The following is a 27232-nucleotide window of genomic DNA, read 5'->3' as shown; positions in this document are numbered from 1 at the left end:
TAGTAACAAAGAAGTATTAGATTTTCTTAAAGATAACAACATTAACAAACTTAATACTTTTGATTTCGAAAATTTATACACTAATCTACCTCATGAAAAATTAATAAAGGTCTGCACTTTTATATATGACGAATATTTAAATGAAAATATCATTCCTAAAAATAACTGGCTTGAGTTATGTAATTTTAATATTACTGAAAATTACGTGTTTAATGGTATTAATTTTTATAAACAAGTCAAGGGCATTCCAATGGGGACAGCTTTCTCAAGTGCTTTAGCTAATATTTTCCTGCATTACTATGAGAAAAAAATAATTAAATATAATTTAATAAACGGGTGGAGATATATTGATGACCTACTTTTGATTAACTTCGACAATACTAATATTATTACTAATTGCTATCCAAAAGATTTAATTCTAAAAGATACAAATATAAATCAACTTGAGGCTACCTTTCTGGATTTAAAAATCGAAATTGCTAATGATAAAACAATAGTTGGTATTTACGATAAAAGGGATGATTTCAACTTTAAAATAACAAAACTATGTAACTACCATTCCAATCTAAACTCTAAAATTTTCAAAAATCTAATTTTCTCACAAGTTAACAGGATCAAAAGGGTTTGCAATAATAAAAATTCTTATATTGAAGCATCAAATATCCTCCTTAAAAATTTAATTAAAAATGATTTTCCTAGAAATTACTGTAATGTCAATTTTTTAATTAAACAAGGTATGGTTTGGGATTAATCTTTTGGCTTAAATAAAAATAGAAATTTACTTGCATATTGGATCACTCAATAGATGGCGCTGGGTGCCTACCTCTGTTTACATAATTTACCGTTAACTTTCAAAAACAGGAAATAACAATCGATTGTTTAAAGTTTCATTCACTGTTGGAAGGTATGTTCTGGCTTTTCGTTTTTAATTTTAATGCTGTTTTTGTTTTTATTGTTATTGTTTTCATTGTATTTTTACTTTGTGGTTTTTTTCTAATTTGTTATTTTATATTTCCTTTCTGTTAAAATGGTATATCTCTTGAGCATAATTTCGGGGGATTTTCGGGTCACGAGGAATCATTATTAGACTTAATGTCTGTATGTTCTCACAGAAAAAAATCCCTTTATTTGAATCCCTGCCTGAGGGTGACCCTTGAAAAAGTCTTCAGGCCGGATTCTTTTTTAATTTTTTTAATAATTTTTTTGGTTTAATTTTTATTTGATTTTTGTTTTTCCTTTTAACTTGATTCTAATACTTTTGTATAAATTCATCTGTGTTTTAGAAGTAGCTGCAATTGCGCTCTCTAAATACTATGAAGTTACTTTTTGGTTTTAGTTTAAATAGGTAATAAATTTTAGTTGCGATTTCGAAACTGTTTTGTTTCGTTTTCATTTTAGTTTCGTTTTCAAACTTTTTCTTACTTTAGATTGGTTATATATATATATATATATATATATATATATATATATATATATATATATATATATATATATATATATATATATATATTAAAAAATCGGTGATTCACATTAAAAATTTAATTCAATACTGAATAATTTAATTATTTTTATTATAAATTGTAAAAATATGAAAAACGCTTTGAATATACTTTATATGTGTTAATGGAGTAGTTACTAGACATAGACACGTTTTTTTTCCAATGGACAGAACAAAAATGCTGTATATTTGACGTTTTTTGTATTTCCTGTATCAGTAACTCATTAATCATTCTTTTAGTAATTCATTTCATAATTTTTATGCTCTCCTTTTTAAATTCTCGTATACGTAGTATAGAAAAAGTATAATAATCGTTAAAAATATATTTTTACCCGAGATTGAAATTGAACACAAGTCTGAAACATAGAGATTTTGATTAATCTCTATGTTTCAAACCTCCTTGAGTTCGAAAAACACATTTTTGGAAAAATGTCTGTCTATCTGTGACAAAAATAACAAGAACGTTATGAGTTAGACGAATGACATTTGGTATATGACCTTCACACCAAATTTTTGTATTTCTACCAAATTTTGAGCAAAATTCGTTCATAGAAAGTTTGTCTATCCTGCTGTTCGAATATAATTTAATACGATAATTACAAAACGAAAAGAGCTAGGTAAATAAGATTCAGTGCATAGATTTAACATCTATAGTGCAAGCACTTTAAACCAAAAACAACAACGGTTTAACTGTCTGTCGATCTGTGCTTTCAGAAACACGTAAATGCGATTATTCAAAATCGTAATGACTTAAATTCCTCCAACTATTAACCGCATGCCAGGGATTAATCGCCAAGCATCACAATATAAAGCCAGTAAAAAAGATAGATTCACGCCAAAAATTATTATTTTGTATGCATTCTCTAACATGATAAGTTTATTAGAAAGTAAACGAGAAAGTTTGGGTCAGATCACTCCCGCTGGTTTTCCGTATGATATACATAAAGTGATTTAATCAATTCTTATGAAATTTTCTGCAGCACTTGTCTGTTAATGGCAGCCGTGATACAAGCTTTAAAATGGACCAAATCTTTCAATGGCCTATCTTTTTGAATAACTAATACAAACGACAAATTTGTTTTCCTATTTTTAATGTGCTTCAGAAAATTCTTGTGAAGTTTTCTGAAGTACATGTCTGATTATGCTGTCCATTATACAGGTTTTCAAGTAGGGATAATCTAGATATGGAAGATTGAGTTCAATAAAGCATAATCAGATTGATGATCTACAGCTGGTAACGAACTTTGATTATGAAAACAGTTTTAAAATTTGTAATATTATTGGATACAGAGAGGGTCTTGTACAAATCACCATAGAAGAAAACCACAAGACTGAGATTTATTATACAATTCTGAAGGATGTCTAAGAATGGATGGGTGTATGAAAGTCTGTAACACGAACGAACAATCCTTTAAATAATATTGAAGTGGTATCACCATGACCAGTCACTATCACTAACAATAAAGCTCATATTACAATTTTTATTTCCAAACTTACAGACACATAACTACAGATGCCATAGCAAGAACTGCATAACAAATTTGAAATATACAAAAAGTGAACATATAGTAAGTTTACGATTCCTGCCATCATAAGAATATATATATATATATATATATATATATATATATATATATATATATATATATATATATATATATATATATATATATATATATATATATATAATGATATTTTAAACTTAATAAATTTCCTAATTCTTAGCTCAATTCAGCACATATCAACTTTCCATTCTAATATATTCTCTTATTTCCTGATCCCATTCCACATTTTCAATTTAATTAATTCAAAACGCGTTCTAAAATTGCTGAATCGGTTAAAATCCGACAGGTTTCCACACTCCGAGGGAAGGGATAAAAACTGTCCGGTCAAGCACATTCCTTTTAAAAGATCCCTGATTTCCTTGCCTGTGATCGACACGTGTTGGAAATCCCTTTTAAAATCTCACAGCATATATTCACAGAGATAGAATTTTCATTAGCTTTTCCTCATTTAACTCTGTGTCGTTCTGTGCTGTGTGTGTGCTTGTCGCTTCTGTTTGTTTATAAATTATGCCTTTCGGGATGGAAATAAAACGAAGTTAAAAATTCAAAGCTGTCTTTTCTGACTTTGGCCTTCTACTACTTCAAAAAATATGGTTTACATATATATATTTCCTTGAAGTATTTAAAGTGCCACCAAAAATACAAACATGTATTTATTTCTTTAACTTTTGCAATAACACATATATTTTCAGTTACAAAAATTCATCAAATAAGATATACAAATGTATGAAAATATTTTCGCCTCTGGAGAGGGGAATAAGAAAATTTTAAAAAAATTGAATTATTATCAACAGATATTGTAAAGTTCTGAAATCAAACATACATTCTCCTTCATCCACCCACCCCATTGAATTAAATAAATGACAAAACCAAAATTCAAAATTCAAATTCACAAAAAAAATGCCTACTTTATTTCATATGTCTAAATAATGTTTGTGAATTTCTCGCTTATTCGTAACTAATAAATAAGGAAAGTACTAACCTTGCATGACAATTCTCTGATGTTTGCTTCCAAGAATGACAGAATCCATTTTCAACTTTCCGGTTTCATTTCTTTTAATGGTGAAGGTGTCCGGCTCTACGGATCCGGAAACCACGGTCTGTGAATATTCATTGTATTAAATAAATCATGTCGCATATAAAAAAAATCAATGTGTTGCTGAAAAATTCACAAATTAGATTACAATTTTTTTAAAGCAACTGTTTCTCAAGGAGATAGAAAAACAACTAAGATTGTCATGCCTCTAACCTCCATGCAGCTGTTCCAGCCCCACGAATGAAAGAAGATGAAGTGAAGAGAGAAGGAACAGTTGCGTGCCAATAAAAGTGTTATCACTTGTGTTAAGACACGCGACAACACGTTCTCTCTCGAGAATGTTGTCGCGTATCTTGACTACTCGTTAATTATACCACGGCTCAAATTCGCTCAGTATAACTCTAAAATTATATTTAGCATGAATTTAAATTTTCTTTGAATATTTCAATTCTAGAAGGATGCCAAAATTGTTTGACAATATTGAAGGGTTTTAATATAGAGTACTTTTGCAAAATCTTCCTAAATTTATGTAAATAATTTCGCTTGAAAGTCTCCGTTTCAAATGTTAAGCTATTTTGACTTCAATCAGTAATTCCCCTAGAGCAAATGATATAATAATTTACCATTTTATTTCTGCCAAAAAAATGTAGGTAACAAAACTATAGGTAAAAAGGTAACAATACTACATTCAGAATTGCTAGAACCACTGTTATGCTGGCTTGTGAAGGTTGCCATAGAGGAAAAAACAGAGGGCACATAAAAAGGGATTTCAATCCAAAACTGCTTATGCTTAAACTTTGCCATCAAATGGATAGCTGAACAAAATAGTGTAATCTCAGACTATCTTATTTGTACCGATTCTCTATCATCCTTGGATTCTCTGAAATGTATTTCTTCGTCTAACAACATCATCGTTGAAATCCAAAAGCAAATTAAAAGCCTGGAAGATAAAAATATCTCAATAGTTTTTGCATTTGCTCGTGGACACGCGGGCACTTATGGAAATGAGCGGGCCGATTGTCTTGCAAAAGCTGCCACTAAGCGCAAAATCGACATTGGCGTTAATATTCCTAAATCCTTTTACAAGAAGATTACGAGAGAAAAAATGGTGGTGTCTTGGAATCATGAATATCTTCTTTCAAATAAAGGTTTAACAAAGAAATTTTTTCCATCCATTAATAAGAGACTATCATGCCATCATTTTTATACTAATTACAAAATAACCCAATTTCTAACTGTCATGGTAACTTTAAAAGTTATTTGTACAAATTTAATTTGTTTCCGTCATCTTCCTGCGATTGTAATATTTGTGGGGAGGAAAAGGTTGAATATGTGCTCCTTCTATGTTCCAAGTTTGCCAAAGAAAGACAGATCTCAAGCATATGAATTCATATGGCTCTCAAGCATATGAATATAAATTGGCCTACAGAGTTTCACCAACTTATTTCCACTAGAAGTGCTTTTCAAAATTTCTGTAAATTTATTGTTGACATCTGTAATCCTTCATAACTGTTAAATTTTCTTCTTTTTCTTTTTGTTATGTGTTATATACTTACTTCTGTAAGCCCCGTGTGATACTTTGTGGTACACGGGGGTTTTATAAATGTTCAGTAAAAAAAAAATCCAAAACTGCTTACCTCTCCTAATCCATAATTAGCAGTTATGGTGATAATGGATGGATTGTTAGTGACAGGATCACAAGTAAACATCACGCCTGAAACTTCACAAGCCACCATTTCTTGGATGACAACAGCCATTGGAGAATTCAGTATCTGCCCATAGCGTCTGAAATAAGAAACAACAAGAAATGATATAAAATGTTTGCATCCTTTTTAATTAAATCGTAATCGTATATGCATTTACGTTACGTATGTTGTGTAGAAACTATAATATGGTAATTTTACTTTTTTTCAATAAAAAGTTGTTTAAAAACGTGTTTAATAAGATTAATTTCATGATTTCATTAAAAAGAAGGAATTGTAATTAATTAAAAATTGCTACTATGAATCCCAATTCAGATTTTATCAACAAACTTGTCAATATACTAGCTGAAAATACTATTTATCTTCATAAAAAATCGCATTATTTTATGATTTTCTTTTGTGTGTGGTGTGTGTGTGTGTGTGTGTGTGTGTGTGTGTGTGTGTGTGTGTGTGTGTGTGTGTGTGTGTGTGTGTGTGTGTGTGTGTGTGTGTGTGTGTGTGATGGCGCACGTATAAATTGGTTGGGGTCATGAAGTCCTCCATGTCTAGTGTAATACCACTGGGGGTACTGTATCAGAGGTGATCGTTCTCTGATTCAGGTATAAACTACGGTCTGTGAATGAAATGCATGAATGAAGTCCGCCCCACAAAAAGGGATGAGACGTGTGTGTACCTAAGTCGTTCTCTTGGCCCTAGATGGCGCTACTGAAGAAACAAGAGACGTACCCTTGGCTTAAACCACAATTGACTTCTTAAAGTTAGTGGGCTTGTCTACACAAGAGCCATTAGAGACAAAAACAATAAATTCTTAAAAGAAAGAGAATCAAATTAATCATCCACTATATATATATATTTTGTGTTTAACACAAAACACAACATCCTAAGTTTCAAAATATTGCGAAATAACAAAACAAATGGTCCCGATGAAAGTACCTCTCCACCATAGAAAACCCCAATCAGTAACTATTTTACGATATTGGGAGTGTTTTCCAGACACTCTAAAAATTCACTAAAAGAAAAATGTTCCCCAAACAAGAATTTCGCCAACACTGAGTAGTCATTAGACAATGTAAGAAAAACGAAAATAGTCCTGTTTTACTCCAAAAAATTGTCCGTATTTTCTTACTTTGAATTCAGTTCATCTAAATTCCTGAATATACTTGTGGAATTTTTATTTTTATTTTATATAACTATCTATTCGTCTTGTAATTTCGTTGTGTCTGAATCTAAAAAGAAATAAGAAATTTATTTTCAATTCATTTAAAGCTTTCTTTTAAAAGACCTCCATTTCAACCTACTGCTCACTAAAGACAATAATTTGATTGGTGTAATGTCAAATTGATTAGAAAAACCTATATAAAACAGCAATAAGGTTTAATTTACTTTGAAAACGCTTTGATGTGTAATGCACATTGTAATTTGTATTAAGGGACCCAATTTGTTATTACTACGCAAAAGATGACTTTAAAGCAAATATTTTGTAAAGACTGCTGTTAATAAACTTATAAATCACAGCACAAATTTCAATTCATGTCAATCTGAAATACCTTGCCATGTCGAATAAGCACCTTATGTTACTCACGTATGCTTCCAACTCATACTCATCTGACAATTATTAGAAAAAGGGGGGGGGGATTTTTCTTCTGTCTCTGAATATTTTGCTGCTTTCATGTAACTATACAATATGTAAATCTTTTATCAAATAATAAAATTGTTAATAAATGGAATTGTAAATTGTATCACAATTTTAAAGACGAAATTTTCATTTTGAGATAAATTATAAAGATTCTGAAATTCATATATAATTTCTATATTTTTTTTTACTAATAAGTTATGTAAAATAAAATAAGAAACATTTGCTCACCTTTTGTATTCGACAGCAATATGTCCAAACTGGGATGCCCAACATTTTTTAACTGCAGAAAAAATCTGTAAAATAATTAGGAAATTTTTACAGCCATAATCTATAAGACAGAAGTATTAATAGCATTTCAATCAAATGCTTACTTATCTTTATAAATAGAAATGTTCTAATTCATAATTTCAAACAATAACTTTCAATTTAATACATTAATAAAAAGATCTTTAATCGTAGTATTTCATTTCAAAAGTTCACAATCAAAATAATATTATCGATAAAATAAAAAATGTCTTTGATTATTTACTATACTTTTATTCTTTCTTTTATATTAAGCATAAATAAGAAAAGGTTGTAAGCAGAAAAAAAAATATTTGATGTCAAGATTTTGATGAAGCTAGAGTTTTCAGAACTTCTCTGAGTCGAGGAAAGGAGCCAAAAGAACTTTTTTTGACATAATAATGTTTATAGCCTGACGCAAGACCAATTGGGATAAAGAAGATTAACCCTTAACTGGGGAGTGCGGTCTGTCAGACCGCTAAAGATGGACTTTTGGTCACCACTATTCTATTTTTAGCTCAATCGAATGGTTTGACCCTGAAGCTTCCTCTTTCGTGACCTTCACTACACATGCACTTTTTCAGCCGGTTTCAGCGGATGCTTTTCTTTCTTAGCGCGACGTCTGTAAGACAGCATCTCCCTTTTAATGTTCCAGTTTTATACAAGATTTAGCGGCTCTAAAATTTTGTGCTCAAAACAACATACAACCTATTGATCCTCGTTATAAAGCAGAGCTCTAGAGATTTTTAAATGAAGCAGAAAGTGATTTTAGAGATGAGGATAATTGTAAAGAAAATTTTTTCAATGGAAGTTCTCATTCGGCTGATTCTGATGTGTATATACAAATATAATTAATTTTTCTAGTGATAATGTATTCTGGAAATTTTCTAAAATATATTAATATACCAAGAGAAATATCTACAGAGTTTATAGGCTGATTTTTATACTTGTACCTAACTTGTATGTTTAAAATGCCCTCGAAAACCGATAATGCGAATTAAAAAAAGATCAATTTCCCGCATTGTCAATTTTTTTACTTTTCATATAATTGTTGAATTTTTTTCTTATATTATTTTCTATATATCTTTGTATACTGGAAAAATAAATATGATGTAAAAAATAATAAGTAATATGTTTTTTCAAGAATATTATTTGTGGTAACATGCAATTTGAGAAAAAAATGTGTGTTCTAACGCAATTACTTTTTTTAATGATAATATATTTTGAAAAATTTCTAAAACATATTTATATATCAAGAAAAATATCTGCAGAATATATTGACAGATTTTTATTCTAATACTTTTATTAGAAAATTTAATTTTAGTGTAAAGAAAATGCTGTCTCCTAAACCGAACCTCCCCAGTTCCGATATTTTCACCTCCACAGTTAAGGTTTCATAAAAATAATTTATATTTGTGAAATTACAACATTAGTATTGTTAGAAAAAAAAACATTACCTCTCTAAGATCTTGTACCCCAAGAAATGTATCCATTTGTCCCGCGGCAGACATCGCTGCAGTATCTTCTCCTATAATTCCATTTGAATAGAAAAACATTAATATAAAGTACATAACATATTTTTGTAACATATAATTATAGGGAAATATAATGCAAGTAAATGGAACTTTTGGACGAACTTTTAAGGCGCATAAAAGCCAACAAGCTTTTTGATTTGGAAATATACGAGTATAAGGAATCTATTTAGTCACAAGTAGGAGAAAATCTGTACTGAAACATAGATTGATTCGTTAAGCAAACTTGGCAATTGTTTCTTCATATCAAGGCTTACAATTATTGAGTCCATCAGCAACATTAAAAACTTTGAGACATCGATGAAATGTTTGATGTATATTTTTTGGCGGATTTCAGTAAAGACTTCGTTCCTCAAATATCTGGTAACGTTGCAACTTCGAAAGAAGTACAAAGCATCTTCTTGCATATTAGTCATTCCACTAACATATCCAAGCAACTATTATTAAGCAACTATTGATTGATAAAGTTTTGAGTTATTATTGTAAGTATTGTTATGAAGAAACACATACCAATGATGATTTAGCACATAATTTGAGTCCAGTTCCATTTCTTTTTGTAGTTTTTCTACCTTTATTTGCACTTACGGATTTTTTGTATTTAAAACGTTTGTTGTATGGTACACAACGGATTAAGGATTTTTTCGGTAAGTTCTGCTTTTGTACTTCAACGAATAGTTCACTTGATAATATATCTGTTATTTAGAAAACCATTTTTACTATCTTATGTATGAGATATGCAAAGAGTAAGTATTGCAGTCACCTAAAAAGATAACTCGAACTCAAAAGTAAGCAACTATTTCCGTTTCAGGTATCTCAGGGATCGAGAAAAGCCTTTTTGGAATAATGTCTGTCGGTACATGTATCACCCTGCCTGCCTTTGATCACGATAAGTCAGAAACATTTCGAAAGAGACGGATGAAATTTGGTCTGTAGTCTTAACACCGAATTTATAAATTTATTTCATATATTAAATGAATTCCTTTCACAAGTAACTTATCTATCTACTTACAAGAGCACAAATGAAAGCAAGAAAGCGTTTAATAGAGAATATGATAGAAAGATTTTAGGTGACCACTCCTGACGTCTGGTTTATCCACAAATTATGTCATCATTTTATTTTATTTTTTATTTGTATTTATTCATTTTTTTGTATTTATTTATTTATTTATTTGTATTTATTTATTTATTTATATTTATTTATTTATTTGTATTTATTTATTTATTTGTATTTATTTATTTATTTGTATTTATTTATTTATTTGTATTTATTTATTTGTATTTATTTATTTATTTATTTTTATTTATTTATTTGTATAATTTATTTATTTATTTTTATTTTTAATTATTTATTTATTTCTGCTCTTCTTTTATAGAGGATAAAATCAGAAATACACAGAATTTATCTTCAATTATATAATGCTCGTATGGACTTGTGTGTATTTCAAAATATATTTAAATTATTTATTACCATTTATTATTTAAAATAATATTTTAATTACATAGTGCTAGAAAGTTTTATTATATTATTTAAACTTAATTGAATTTTTTATTAATTATTTCAATTTTTTAAATGCATATTTTTAAAATTTTGAGCATAAAAAGTTGAAGATTTCTGAATTAAAAGTCTGTCCTGTATCTTTTTAAATTTAAATCAGTAACTTTTCAAAAAGGGAAAAAAAGCCATGAAATTTTTGAAGAAAGCAAAAAGATATGTAATTTTATTTAAACAATACGGGATACGTATACATATTTTTAAATTTGAAAAGAAATTTGTACAAACATCTTTGCTATTAATAAAAAGATTTGAAACCTTTATCAGACAAATGAGACTCGTATCATAATTGCAGAACAGATTTACAATAATTTTAATCAGTAAACTTATAAAATCATTCCGATTTGAGAAGTTTATTTAGAAACAGTTTGTTACCTGTAGCAGAAGACCGAACTGCAAACTTCTTTTGACTCACTTCGTCTTTGAATACTTCTTTCAGATCTTCGACGATACTGTGACAAATTTTTTTAGGTAATGGCGTCTTTTCCACGATACCTGCAACTCTATAAAATCACGTGACATATAAATATCTCGAACTGATTCAAATCCATTTGCATGTATACATAAAATCTTCTTTATTCATTAGGTCAATGTTTGGAATTTTAAGAAATCAAGGGCATAATTCTATGATACTTAGATTATAAAGACTCTGTGGCAACATCATATATATAATAGAATATTTGAAGCTCTGAAAACTAGAGAAGATTAACTAACAAGCATCTGTAATATGAGCTAAGCATTATATTTTAAAAGTATAATAATTGCTCATTTGACTCATTTTGCTCATTTAATAACTAGTACAGCTCAAGTGAAGCACTTTTAAAAAACTGCTTTTTTAGTTTTGAAATATAACATATTCTTACTCCAGTATGATGTTTAAAACTAGAATTACCAAGGCCATCACTTTGACGGTTTTCAAATTTAAGGCTTAAAAATTTGATATATGTGTTGTTTTAGAAAGTTATAACGACTTTTAATGAAATATAAGAACAATTACATATTCCTATTAAATTTCCGCTCAGTCATCTTAACTTCCATCAATCAGTATGACCTATACTTATTTATACCAAGACTCGTCAATAGGGCGGCTTTAGCAATTTCAAAATTTATAATATTGTAGGGATCATCGGCAATACATATTTCTATTCTTTATACTTCATTTTTCAAACATTTCCTGGAAAAATTAGAATTATATTTTTTTTATGTATTGTACGAAGACTCTCTAATGAATATAGTTGCTGCAGAAAAGAAACCTTCTCCCAAAAACAAGAACGGAAAGCAATGGATTGTACTCCAGAAAACAAAAAAAATCTTTGTGAATACAAATCTTGCATTCCTATTGCCAAACTTTGATTGTGCAACAAAAATAGAGCTTTTTGTTGCACAACATTTTGTGCAACAAACATTTTGTGGCAGATGTTCATCTAAGATATATTTGTAAAATATGTGTCTCTTAGTTAAATAATTCAATATCAAATGTCATATCCTATAAATGCAAATACAAACTGCTTTTCTTATTTTTTATTAATAATTAATGAATTATTATATTAAATGTTGTTTTTATTAAATTATATTCGTTTATTTACATAAACTAAGCCAAAAGTAACATTGAAATCATGATGACTAAAATCCGTCAGGTTGACAGGTGTGGTAAAACTAGATATGCATTTTACATCGGTGATTCTAGTGTTAACTTGTCTTAGCGATGTTTGTGCGTCTGTCTACTCTTAGTATAAACGGTTTTTATTATGCTTGAACGAAAGAGCAGTAATTATTATTGATATATCACATTAATCAATTTCTAAACTCCATAATTTATGAAAATAAATAGCTAAACTTCTATATAATAGCATGATTTTTTTCATAACAATGAATAAAACACTCTTCATTATAATCCGAGAAAGACTGGATAATAATAATTAATATTCTATTATTTTTACTATTAAATATTAATTTACATGATAATCATTTTTGTGTTTCAAAAATATTTTCAGAGTAATTTCATTTGACAACAATTTTATTTTTTACATCAGTGATAAAATTGCGCTTAGTTTTCAAAAAAAAACATATTTGATTAGAATATGTAAATTTGGTTTTATAAGAGAATAGAACATACTTCTTGCAAGCAGCTATTAAATCTCCTTTCGTGTTCCCGCTGAAAATAAATATAAGATGGCAATAATATAATTATTTTTCATTACTTCTTTTCATAACTATTTTTCATTCATGAAATTGTTAAAATTGTTCAAAAACTATTTGAATTTAACTTCAAAAAATTTAGAAAATGGTCCTTACTATGCAATATTTTCCAAATATTTCACAGCTTCAAGTATTTCTGGTGTTAAAAATTCGGCGTATGCTGCTGTTGTAACAATGATTCCTTTAGGCACTATGAACTGAATAAAATATTAATATTAATTTAAAATGAATATTTATAATGAAAACTCAAAATATTCCAATTATCAAAATTGAATTATTTTATCATGTCAAAAGAATGGAGAGCGTGGGGAAATAAATAAATTCATGAACATTAATAAATTCATTAATAACATTAATAAACTCGTAACAAATTAATTATGCCCATAAGTGTTTGTACAGTTTCGTTGCTAAAAGATTTAGCTGACATCTACAAAGGATTCCTAACTAGAAATAATTTGGATATCAAAATCTGAAAAATTTCTTGCCACTGATATAACAGCAAAAAACAAAAAGTAACTGTAATAGCTGTTATTTACAAATGGATTTGCTAAAGAAATTCAATATTAAAAAATTGGTCTGCATTTCTTGCCTTACTGACGAATGTTTTACTGTATTAAAATAGAAATAGTGGTTCTTTATAACATGAATTATTTTACATTTGGGTCAGTTAGTGTAATTGGGAAAGAATTCTGCAGAATATGTCTTCTTCGATTTAAAATGGCAATATGAGGTGGACTAAACACCATTATAGTTTATATGAGGGCATAATCTGGATCTAGAAAATTCATTAAACAAGGTGTTTTTTAAAATCAATTTATTAATCAGTTACAACAACGTTCATTGTTACCCCAATCTCCTTGCAATCCGGCCAGATTACTATTCTGATAGTAATAATAAATAAAATTGAAGTGGATGTATTTGAAATGATAAAAAAAACTACTGATTAATATTACTGATAATTTGGATAATAAAATCTGAAATTTTTTTTGCAATATGAATTCAAAAACTAAATGCAATTGTAATTGATATTATTACAAAAGAGTTTGTGAAAAACACAGAAAATTAGTTCTCCATTCTTTGACAGAAAATTTGTTGCCTTACTGCCAATTGTTTTACGATATTAAAATAGAAATAGTGGATCTTTATAACATAAATAATTATGCATTTTGTTAGTTAGTGTAATTGGGAGAGAATTCTGCGAAATATGTCATCTTCCATTTAAAATGATGGTATGAAGTGGACAAAAAAATTATAATTTATATGAGGCATAATCAGGAAAATTCATTAACCAAGGGGCTTTTTAAAATCAATTTATTAATTCGCCAGTCTCAGTTAAAACAATGTTCAATATTACCCCAATATGCTATTAGCCAGAATAGTATATGCCTGCCAGATACTATTCTGATAATAATAATAAATAAAATTGAAGGGGATGTATTTGAAATGATGAAAAAAACTACTGATTAATGCCTTAGAATTAATTTTACTGCTCAAGCCCAACTACCACAAAAAGGTTTTTTTTTACCATTTTTAACAAAAATATGTTCCATTCTATTGAATATTGCATACAAACTATCACAACGATTCAATATCACTTTTGATTAATTTATAATCGTTCTATATTCAATATTGTCGAGAAATGATTTATAAAAAATTAGAAATGACTGGAATTTATGAGACATGGAAAGATAATATATGAGATTTAGAAACTCTATTTAAAATGATTGAGGGCTAGCACTTTAATGGTAGAAATAGAGATCCCACTTTAGATATAGCATTTAATCTCCTATAAACCTTATTTTTCTCTGAAAGTTAGGCTACCGAAGCAAGAGAGTCTCAGGTTGCATATAGTTATATGGCTTTTATCTGGCTGTATGAAATCGCAAACTGACATTAACCATAAATTTGTTGAAAACAATCAATCAGAGATTATTTTCTTCATCTACATATGTACAGTTTCTTATTAATAGGAGTCAAAATCATCATTTTTCACCGTCAGTATAACGATTTTTTTTTATCGTTGACATCAGCTTTTTTGAAAATTAAAATTGAATTTTACTCGCAAAAGTTATATCCTACATATCCAGGAAATCGTTAACTTTTCACTTTGCCTTGCATGCAGTCGATATTGGGAATGAATAATGGTATTATGGTAAGTTTTAGCCTCATTCTCTGCATATGATGCAACTAAATTAGGCAATCATTAGAAAATAACATCGTAAAAAAGCTGGAGAATGCTTTTCATCTTTCTCTATGTTGCCTTAAAAGAAACACTTATTTTCGAGATATTCAGGCTTCAAAAATGCGTGCTATTGTCTTCATTTCCAATAACTCGTTGTTTCCAGTTACTTTTTCTGATAAACCCTTGGGGAGGGGACCTCGAAATGAGGATGAAATGCTTCCGGTATGGTGGTTGGATCTCGCCACACTGGAGAGTACACAAAAAGTGGGGTGTCTGGCTCCTCCCATCGATGACGGGACGTACTTCCTACGGGAAGGGTTGTACCGTAACCGATTATGGTCCTTAGGACTCAACCACAGTTCCCGCCAGTGTTGCTGTTGCGGCGGTCCGATCCTTCAGTATCCGTGTGCCTTCGGGCGGGTCGGAGAGTCAGTGATATGACTTACTTTTTATGATACATTCCACAGGAAGAGATGACTTGAAGTATGAGGATGAGAAGCTTCCGGTATAGTGATTGATTTTTGCCATCCAAGTCGGTACAGAAATGGTGCAGGTTGGCTACCTCCTACTAATGAGGGTACGTGCTTTGCACGAGAAAGGCGGTGCTTTGAACGGTGATGGCGCGTAGGATTGAACCTTAGTTCCCGCTAATGCTGCCGCAGCTGTCGGGTGCTTTAAATTTAGTTCGAATGCCTTGAATTAGGCGGGGTGGAGTAGTCTTGTGCCCCTATGATCCCAAATGCAAAATTGGAAGTTTAATAAATAATTACCAACGGAATAATCAATTAAAAATTGATTAAAACAATTTCGGGAAGTCGTATTTTTTATATCAAAGAAGGGCATGCACGGTTTTCCTTGGTGAAGTCTTTTTAGATAAGTTGATTGTTGAGATGGATCTCTTTCGTGACTTCCGCATTCTTCGGATATAACACCACTAGATTTCTTTTTCTGAGGCTACCGAAAGAAACAAGTGTATATTGTAGAGATTCACAGAATAGAAGAATTAAGAAAGATAATCATCAAAGAAACAGCCTGTTTAATTCCTCAAATGATTAGAGCTGTTTGGAGGAAAATCAAAAACAGATTTCCTATTCTAAGAGAAACTAATGACTAGTATATTAAAGCGTATTAATCTAAGCAAAGTTTTAAATTGCTAAACAAAATTCGATAAATATTTTCCCCTGTCTCTTGTTATATATAATAATTATTGACAGGAAAATACCTTTATAGGTACATAGAAAATTTTGCATACCGATTTTTCTTCTTTACTCATTTGCGTCAACATTCCCAGAGATGATCCTTTTCCTCCGGAAATTTCTCCAAAGTGAGATGCTTCATCGATGAATGGTACGGTCAGGGGAACAACTGCGAAATGCAAAAATTTGAAATTAAAAAAAAATTATAACACTGGAATCTCAAATTGAAAGAATGGGAAAAATTAAGACTTTTATTATGTCACTGGATTTAAATAATCCTGAGGATGATCTTAATATATTTCAAAGTATTTAATATTGCTACAAATCTATCATTTTATTTGTCAGCACAATTTTTTTGATTGTAACAAAGAAAAACTTCTAGATTTTCTCAATGAAAACTTAATGCTCAATTATCCAGCATTGGGCGATAAACAACTATTATTTGCACAAGTCTGCACAATGAATTTGGCGATTAAAGTGATAAAAAGGAAAGCTTTGGAAAATACAAGAATTATGGCCTTATTTCTATTAGGACTCGACATTTAAAGATATGTTCTGAAAATATCTCTATGTAATATCACATTCTATCAGGAAACTATAAAAGACGAGGAGCTCACATGCAACATTACTCATGTATTCACTCTATGTACTTGGAACTAATATGTTTATGTGAATGTTGCAAATCGATACTAAAAAATTATTTTAAAAAATAAAAAGAATGAAAGAGAAGAAATTCGAACCTCTAATTTAAAGCACTGTAGCATGATAATGTTTCAGATTTTATTCGTGTAAGTGATCATAGCTTCACTAATTTCTACATCACACATTTTCTAGAAAAAAATATGAATCCGAAAACATCATATTCAATGAAAAACAATCATTTTTAAATATATTAAAATATTAATTAGTCAATGAAATGCATTAGTGCAAATGGAAAATCTAATTTTTATCCTTATTTATTTTTACCTTATTTATCTTATTTTTTGGTCACGCAAGAACTTTTTAAATATTTCTATCTTGCTGTTTTATTGACGCCGTTATATAATAGAAAACCATTAATAAAAAATTGTATTTAAAGTTAATTTTAAATATTTATAAAAATTAACGAATATTTAAAATTAACATACATAAATAAAATTGATGCAATTGAAAAGCTGAGTTTCGAATTTCAATATATCATAAAAATTACTTTTCAGCTATTTTATTATCTTAACTGTATGCTGTACTATTATTGAATAAAAACATTAATATTTCAACTAAATTTTATATTAACCCTTATCACTTCCATGTTCAGTCTATGGGTCATTCTTCAGGATGAATCATATTCACATTCTTGTTATATAATGATGGTTTTAAAAGACGTGTAATAGGAAAAACACTCACATTAATTTTCAGAAATTATAGCATGCAATTATTCCGGAGATTTCTAAGGAATAAAAGAAACCCTAATATATATATTTGTATAATAAGGCATCTTGTTACTTTTTTGGAGTGCAAACTGTTAATTTAAAATTGAACTAAAATTTTAAGAAACCTTTCTTATTAAGTATCTTCTATTCAAGAAGTAACTTCGCACCAAAGTGTGCACTTCTATACACAACAATCTACTTTTTAGAGCGCTTTGAACAATACCTGATGAATCATGCATCAGCAATCCATAAAAAATATAGTGCATAAAATCATCATTACTTTCAAATAGTCTATTTAGAAAATTTCTTTATTCCTTTCTTAGCTTAAAATGATTCTGGTAATTGGATATAAAAGATAAATGTGTAGCAAGGAAAAAATACATTTAATTACTACAAAGCGATAGCCTAAAATGCGATTCCTATAAAGTCATTCGTTACTTATACTAAATCCTTCAACAAAATTACTCAATATATCTTTTCTTAGATAATATAGTTTTTTCTAAATGAGGAAAGAAGAAGTGGTGCAATTTTTCGCATAATTAATTTTAAATTTAAATTAATTAATTTTTAACTTCAAATAGTTATTTTTTATTTATAAATAATTAATTTTTAATTTTTGAAGGCAATTGATTTTTTTTGAATATCAGTAATGCTATACTAAAAATAATCATTGAAATGATGTATGTTAAACTCATGTTTGCGGAAACACTCGAAGAGTCATAAAAAAGAGATCAATTCTTTTTCATTTATCCATTACAGTCCTTGTCTTCACAAGAGATCTTGAATCTAATAAAAAAATAGTAACTAAAAATGTAAAAGATTAAATAATTCATAATTATGAAATGTCAAAGATAACAACACCCATTAATCTTAATCAATCTATGTTTATGTAACCTTAAGAAATCAATTTTTCTGAAATAATCTTTACGTAAATTTCTAATTTTGTATCGGTTGCGGTGGAAATTGCTGGAGACTTTTATATAGCAAATAAAAAAAATCTTGCTTTCTTATTGTTTTTTATTTATTTGTATATTATAAAATCCTTGATTTTTAAACACACTGATAAAAATAATTTATGCTCACTTATTGGTGGTTTTTTGGGTGGCAAAATCTTGGCTGGACGCTTCGGTTCTTTATAAACTTCTCTGAAAGAATTATTATTTTTATATTTAAAATCAAAATAATAAATATAGAGGTAAGAATAGCCTATCTTTTGAAATGCTTTTAATTTAATCAAAATATCTCTGTTTAAAGATTTTTAAAAGCTTAAAATGTTTCCTTCTATTTTTATCTAACAGTAAAAGGTTTTTTTTTTTTTTCTTTTTTTGTGAAAAGGCATACTGAAAATAGTTGTGCTGGTCAAAAAAGTACAAACTAACGCGCTTTATAAAAAAATACCTACACATAGCGCGATAATATTTAATATAACACTCGTTTAATATAACACATTCAGATATTAAACATTCGTTTAATATAACACATTCAGATATTAAACATTCGTTTAATATAACACAACAACTTGTGTAACGAGAAGGTAAAAAAAATCATGGTTATTTCTCATGCATAATAATAAATGTATCCGTATCAAAAAATAAATTTAAAATCTTTGTAATTCTGCTTTTTTTATTTGAATTAGCTTAATTTAGTTAGAAATTAGTTTAGTTAGAAACGAGAAAGTCCATTTCGAGATCGGCCTCGTATTTTTTAATACCAATAAGATGATGAGGACGACTCTTGCATGGGTAAAAAATTTCCAAGTATATTTATGTTCAAATACATAATAAATACCGAAGAAATCATATGACAATAAAATTTTTCATTCGCAGTTTTTGTCTAATAATACATGATTACAAAGAATAAGTGTTACTTATTACATTATTTCAGTCTCTCACGTAATAGTCTTGAGGTTATTTCAATTAGTAGAAACAATTTAAATTCGGTTAGAATCCATAAATATTTTTACACAAGTCCGGAAAATTAATAAATCTGTAATAACAAATTAGGTTTAAGGAAATATTATTATCAAAGATGTTACAACAAAGTGTCATACGGCAAAAACATGTCAGACACACTCCGCCTATATAATTTTGAATCCATGTTAAATTTATAAGAAGAAAAAAAATATGCATCAACATAACTATGCATTAGGGAACTCAAAGTTAGATGTCAGATGACATGTGGATTTACATGTGTAACTTCAATTTTATGTCATAAAATTTGATTTCATAACACAATACATAAATATTATTTATATAAGAATACATCGTACTATTTTTACAAAGGTTAACGATTCCATTAAAAGAAAATGTAAACCATCTGAACAGAGAAACTTACCCTGTCAACATTAAACCACTTCCTCTCCTATTCTTGTAAGTAAATTCAATGTAAGACAAATCGAGAAATCCGCTCCAACCTTGACCACTGTAGAAAACGATTGGATCTGCTATATTTCCATAAATCTCATATTTTTCATCTATAAATGGCATAAAATTTTAATAAAATTAGACTTGCTGATTTTAGCATTGTTCTTATTTGCATTCATGTAAAATCCAAAAATCTTATTGATTTGTATACGATTATTTGTTACAATACTACGCCTTATTATCTTCATTTCTATGCTATACAGAATATCGAATCTAATCATGATCCAATGGTTAATTTCTAAATCATTTGAAGAAGGCATGTATTTTTAATCGGAAAAATACTTTAAATGACATTAAAAAATTATGTGTTCCTGTTTGTGACAATAAATGTATTGCAGAAAATTTATGAAACCCTTATTTTTGTACTTTGTCAGGTTTAACATGCATGTGAAAATATGCACATAACAAGTAGCCAACCAATCGCAAGACGAATTTAATTCCATATTTGTTAAATATCTAAATTTTAGATGTTAAATATGTGCCATAAATTTTAGCCATCTAGCTCTCAGACTAAACAGACATCCTCTAAATGTATTTGTGGCGTCACTCACTGAACGGCAAGCACTACCAGTATTTGCACAGCTACCATAGTTCCTGACCTGCAAATTCCCATATGCAAATTTATGCAAGCTGAACAAAGACATCAAAAGGCTTCTGTCGATGGTGTAAATACCCAGAGCCTGCACTCGGAGGATGCGGCAAATAGGAGTAAAGCTACGCTGGAGGAATGCCACCACCAACTGAAGACATTGTAAATACGATTTTGTAAAACGTTATAATCTTAATAAAATATTTGTGGTAAATAAACTCATCTTATGATTTTTTCTCTCTAAATATTCCTTTCAAAATGCCCCATGAAGTGACATATTTAGACTTGAGATTATTTACCAAATTTCATTCGTCTAGTTCAAAAGTCTGTGAATTATCACGCTGACAGGCAGACGTAATTCCAAAGCTGTGCTTTTAGGACTCAAGGTGATCTGAAAAGTGGAGATTCGCCAAACTGTATCAATACAACGCCGTCTCATTGTATTAATACAATGAGTCGAGAACTATGATTAAATCTTAGTTGTCATTATTATCCATTGTACAATCCCTTCCTTAGGAAGCACGTCCCATCATCCGATCCACACATAGTTTCAATCCCACCAGCATCCGATCCCACACTCAATTTCTATCCCCACCAGCATGAACCAATCATCACATCAAAAATGTTCGAGCCCCATATCCGGAGTCCCTCTCTCTTTGCGGGGAAGTGAAAAACAAGTAAGAAACCACGTTGTTGTTGTGTTATTGTTTCCAATCCCAGGTGTTATAGTTGAGCTATACTACCTCCATGAAACCAAAGATCTCTAAAAAGTCCAAAAACAATAGCGAATACCTTAAAATCTCAAAAATCGTAAAATTTAAAAGTTTAAGAATATGATTGGGGGAGGCTTGATCTGCCTTGCACCAAGGAAATTCAGCAAAGATACTCCCTCCGTGTTGGAAGGTGAGGGATTTGGTCTGTCCATTCAAAAAATGAGAGAGAGTCGTTTGCTGTTTTCTATAGATATTCAGGTGGTGACACCAACCAGGACACTTACCAAAGTACCAAGAGCGAGCAGGTGGGACTCTCCAAAGTGCACTCGACTCCATATTTTTGATAGAGGAGATTTCAGAATAAGTGACTGTAGTATCACCATGAAATATGTCAGTTGAGGCAGTCTTAGCTAAGTTATCCGCAATCTCATTACCATTTAAACCAACATACGAGGGGACCCATTGAAAGTGTATAGAGTAATCAGTGGAGAGCCTGGCAATAAGGTTTAAGATATCCATTCTAATCTTGTCCTCCATTTTCGTCCAATGAGAAAGGTGCTGTATATCCGAAAGGTGCTGCACGACTATCCGTAAAATTCCGAATGCCTCCGAAGACAATTTCAGAGGACGTGTCGAAGAGACCACGTAAAATCTGCTAATAATCAAATTCAGGTATCTTCTTCCAAGTACCTCGGCGTTAAGCACGGGGGGAAAAACTTTACAATCCATATAAATAACCGAAATCAAAATAAAGATCGCCATAAACTATTACCTGCTTGGAAATGTACCTGGAAGGAACTTCCAGCCCTTTTGACGGAGAATGGTTTGATAGTGATATCCAAATCCTTAAGATTCCACAAGTTTCCATCGGGATCAACGGTGAATCCAAAAGGTGCGCTGAAGAAAAATCGATACATTTTATATGACAGTAAAAATAAAAACTTGATTTCTTAAAATTGCAAAACTGTCATAAAATATTTGAAATCTCTTATCTTACTTTTTAAACAAGTATGGCGCAGAGGCGTGCGATAAGTGCAAACTCAGACCATTCTAAAAGATGTAAAGAAATCAAGAAGGAAAGAATATATTAAAATACAGCGAAAAAACTATTTATGCAATTAAATTTATACATTTAATTTTTTTATTAGTTAATACCATTAATTAATACAATATTGGGCAATTATATTACGATTGTATTAATACAATTAAAATTATACATTTATTACTTAATTAAATTTAATTATTCAATTGAATTTATACAACTAAAGATTGCTTATGACACAGTGATACATATCGCTGACAAATAAATTTTGAATAGATTTAGGTTTAAAAAGGTGAGATCTATAAATAATTCATTTCTATAACCGTTAAAGAAACTATTTTTAAGCATGAATAGTAGAAATATGCGAAAAGCAATCTAATCTTTATTTTTATATCTTAGCTTTATTTAGCGTAGAAGTTTAAAGTAGTTTTATAGCAGGTTATATAAATGTTTATGGACATTAGCATTTGTGCTTTATTTTAAATGTGAGTTGACTGAGTTAAGTTTTGAAATGAGTCCGATTAAATTAACTAAGTCAAATGTCTCTCGTTGATGTAGTGCTGAAGTTGAAGAGGGAGGGTGGAGGGGTCTAAATTCGAAATTTTCCTCGTCATCAGAGAAAGATTCGAAATTAAGCAGTACTTTCGAAAATAATCCTAGCTTTGCTTTACAACGGAGCATTAATATAACTAAATTGAACTATTGCTTTGTACTACTTCGAGATATTTGAAAGACTCGTTCTTTCAGACATAATAATGAGTTGCTATTTATTTCTTGAAATTTAAATACGCGAATTATCTTTTATTTAAATCAAATTCTTAGTTAACCGCGTTATTATTTTTTTTTACTGAAATCTACTTGTTTGAGAATTTATAACTATTTAGAAACCTTCTGTTTCCATATCTTTGTTGTTTTAAAAATAACAAATGGACTATTGTTATAAAGTTATGAAAAGTTAACGATGTAAATGAATGGAAATATGATTAACAGTAAATATAAATGAATACGGTAAATATAAATTAACTGGAAATATAAATAGCCGTAATTATAAGCAACATGTGGCCAGCCTAAAAGATTTCATTATTTGATTATATAATGACCTTTTATCCTATAATATTTATATTCTTGAATAAGGCTTAATATTTCCTTCTTTATGATAAATCCGTAAGAAGACAATCTAATTAAATCCTCCTTTCCTTATCACTCCCTTTGTTTTAAATCATCTGATTATTTTAGAGATTAAGAACATAATTTGTTCAACCATTTATATAAATTTTGCTACTTCATATTTTGTTCTGTATGCATATAAATCCAAATCGTTCAGTAATTATACATCCAAATTTCTCAACGAATGTGTTTATATATTAAAGAAAGTTTACTCAAGATATCAGCTCGAATCCTGACCTAAAGATAATTTCTAAAATATTAAAATAAACATGCATTTCAAGTGGGGAAATTTCTTTAAATGGTTTAAGGAAATATACTTTATATTTTTTAATCGATAAAAACAGTGCTGAAACTGAAGAAAAATTAAAATGAAATCTACGATCGCAAATTTCAAGTTATCATGTGAGAACATTGTTATTTTTAAGCCATTATTAATCTTAATTAATTTAAGTCATTAACCAGTTTGAAGCAATCACGAAACTTCTCTATCGGTCTCTATCCCTCTCTCTATATGTATATATACCTAATGATAATTTTTTTAACTTTCGTAATCAATTTTTCTAGCTGGCAAACAAAGTTCTGGAGCTCGACCGATTTGGAGATTAAATAACAGCTATGATGTCGTAGTTCTACGTCAACCTTTTCAAAACGCATCTGCTGTCAAAGAAGCAAACGTAATAATAAAGCAATACTGGTAAAAGCAGGTCAGCTTTTAAAAAACGCATCTGCTTTCAAAGAAGCATACATAATAATAATGTAATGCTGGTAAAAGCAGGTAAAATAATATATGCGATTAAAACATGGTGACTAAAATTGTATTTATGCTTTATTCATTGCCTACGCGATTTCGAGTTTCAACCCCGCCCCCAACCAGAATAACATCATGTTCTCACATGATAAAAATAAGTCGAATACTTATGTAATAACTTTGTCTTTTTTACCATAATTAATGAAATATCTATCGAATTTTTAACATCTTAAACAAAATTAATTCCATTTTCTATCATCAAATCAATGCATGAATATCAGCTATCAATTTTTTAGTGAACTATTAGTTCATACAAAACTATAGTAATATAAATTATTAAGTAGTGAAAGAAAATTTCAGCTCAAAAACTGTAATTAAAATAATGTAAATAATTTAAACACTCACCGCAGGAATGTTTCCTAAAATTGTTGTGAATTTGCATCCGGCAATATTTGCACTTTTACCTTTAAAAATATAAAGGACATTATTTGCACAAAATGTGTAAAAAAAAAAATAATAAGAGCAGCAGAATAACTTTAAAATCAATTATTAATTTCGAATTAGGTTGATTTTAGAATTATGTACTCACCGAGACTTCTCATTCTTTCGCCAAAGAGATATAAATCATAATCGGCTCCAGCATTGATTGAAACAGTTCCCGCTATCACACCAGTTTGAGCGTAAAAGTCCAATGCTTCAGTAAACCTTCAAGACAAAAGAAACAATGTAATACATTCTTTATGAAATTATAAAATGCCGAATATGCAAATATAAGGAAAATTTTTAATATTTTGGTTTCTATTCACAGGCTATTGGTATGGTTTCTATTCACTAGGAAATAGCATTAAAAATGCCATGATATTTTTAATGAATTGCTTACATGAAACCCCTAATATTAACCCGTTAACGCCCAAGGTAAATTTAAATCATGGGTGTCAATAATTTATTTCAAATTTATCTTAAAAACACTAAGATTATGGTAGCAATAAAATAAAGTAAAAGTAAAATTTTTACAAAAATTATCGAAAACTTTCGTAAAAAATTATTTTTAAAAAAATTGTATATTTGTAGGATAAAAAAAAATCCTAAAATGGTGTAAAATATAAAAAAGAGATGAATTTATTTTACTTCCATCCAATTAAATATAAATCAATAAAAAATCCAAAGTATTATACTTTGATTTTGAAATCTCACTAATGGGTAATATATGCTATTTGAAATTTATTTAGAATTTTGGAATGCATGTTAAACTAATTCGTGATGATCTAAAATAAATACTATAAATAATAAAATAATTACATAAAATAATATATGATCTAAAATAAAAATTTTTAAAAAATTAGAATTTTCAGTTTACTGTGATATTTGTTAAAATTACTGTATTATTTTTCTAAATTCTTTACAATATGTATCTCAAAACGATTACTTCATTGCTAATTGCGAAACAAAAATTTATAGTTCTATAGTTAAATATGTAGAAATTTTTCTTTTAAAGGTAATGTCTTGGATTTCCAGAATGTTGCTGAGTATTAAAAGTAGGATCAAATATTTTATCATATGCACTCACTTTTTAATCGGTGGCATAAAAGGTATTTTCCATTCCGATCTTGCCATGGCGTCTGCAAAGCCCTCAGGATTTGTGTCCAGTGTACAGTCATATACATCTGACGAAGCTTTCCATCTTAAAATATAACAAAAATAGTTTTTAAAGATAGAATGCAGTTAAGTAGTTAGAACTCAATTCTCAAATATATAAATTATCTCAAATAATTACTGTTAACATTTCATTTTCCATGAGATATCAAAGTTCGTGTAACATATACAAGGGGTGTTCGAATGAAAAGGTATGAAACGTCGTAACAACGTAACCGTTAACATATTTGCCTATGCCGCTATGGGAGAGCATAACGAGACATTTAGAGATGCGATTGGAGTCTCTGGCGTAGATCGGAACATGCGCAGGCGTCCGCATACGCAGGAGTGGACAGAGGCTCTTATAAAGAGAGCCGTCCAGTTGACGCTACTTGTTGAATTCCTCGAGTACAGAAGAACTATTTCGATGTGTACTGTAAGACACTCCGAATACTAAGCAGGTTCATTAAGAACAAAAGACTGTGACTGCTTACGGAGAGTAATCCTCATGATAACGCACGCCCATACGTCTCCACACGTCCAAGTTCAAGTAGGAACAGCTCGACCATCCACCGTATAGCCCTGACATGTCACCCAGCTATTTTCATGTGTTTGGTCCCCTAAAAAGACATCTGAAAGGGAAGTGCTTCAACTCGGACAGCGAACTCAAGGATGCTGTGAAGGAAGCCACAGGAATTCTTGGAACAAAGAATTCTTCTGCTGATTAATCAATGGGATCGTTGTGCTCAGACCTATGGTGTATATGTTGAATAAAGTCTTTATTTATGCCCACATTGTTCTTTCGTACCTTTTCATTTGAACCCCCCTTGTATGTCAAAGTCCTTTTTTTAATGATCTTAATGTGTAATTTTTATAATTGTGTATTCTTTTATATTAATTTGCGATTAAAATTTTTTTTCGATTTTTAATAAGAGTTTTTTTGCTGGAATGTGAGAAATATAACCAATTGTTTGTAAAAAATCAAATGGCAAGTAAAAGCAAAATGTTTTTAATGCTCCGACGGATATTTATTTACAAAACCACATATTATGGTGAGCTAAGACACGGTCATCTCACAACATCTAAATTTTCACATGTCTATTAACCTTACCAAATTTTAATGAATTC

General features: G+C 29.5%; 1 protein-coding gene across 2 annotated transcripts in view; it reads right to left on the bottom strand.

Annotated features, from left to right (window-relative positions):
- Positions 1 to 27232, bottom strand: part of LOC129968580 (prodigiosin synthesizing transferase PigC-like) — a 147732-nt gene that overhangs the window by 44019 nt on the left and 76481 nt on the right. For both annotated transcript variants that reach the window (XM_056082609.1, XM_056082608.1), the window contains 15 exons: positions 26040 to 26153; positions 25062 to 25177; positions 24878 to 24936; positions 22513 to 22565; positions 22288 to 22412; positions 20125 to 20263; positions 18874 to 18935; positions 16438 to 16550; positions 13100 to 13200; positions 12921 to 12959; positions 11180 to 11307; positions 9178 to 9248; positions 7667 to 7731; positions 5737 to 5884; positions 4046 to 4163 (listed from right to left, as the gene is read on the bottom strand). In XM_056082609.1, the coding sequence (XP_055938584.1) occupies positions 4046 to 4163; positions 5737 to 5884; positions 7667 to 7731; positions 9178 to 9248; positions 11180 to 11307; positions 12921 to 12959; positions 13100 to 13200; positions 16438 to 16550; positions 18874 to 18935; positions 20125 to 20263; positions 22288 to 22412; positions 22513 to 22565; positions 24878 to 24936; positions 25062 to 25177; positions 26040 to 26153 (1451 nt within the window). The remainder of the gene's footprint in view (positions 1 to 4045; positions 4164 to 5736; positions 5885 to 7666; positions 7732 to 9177; positions 9249 to 11179; positions 11308 to 12920; positions 12960 to 13099; positions 13201 to 16437; positions 16551 to 18873; positions 18936 to 20124; positions 20264 to 22287; positions 22413 to 22512; positions 22566 to 24877; positions 24937 to 25061; positions 25178 to 26039; positions 26154 to 27232) is intronic.

Source organism: Argiope bruennichi, chromosome 5 (genome assembly GCF_947563725.1).
Source record: "Argiope bruennichi chromosome 5, qqArgBrue1.1, whole genome shotgun sequence".
NCBI classification, from domain to species: domain Eukaryota; kingdom Metazoa; phylum Arthropoda; class Arachnida; order Araneae; family Araneidae; genus Argiope; species Argiope bruennichi.
Note: the sequence above shows the minus strand (reverse complement) of the source record. Positions and strands in the feature narration are given on the sequence as shown.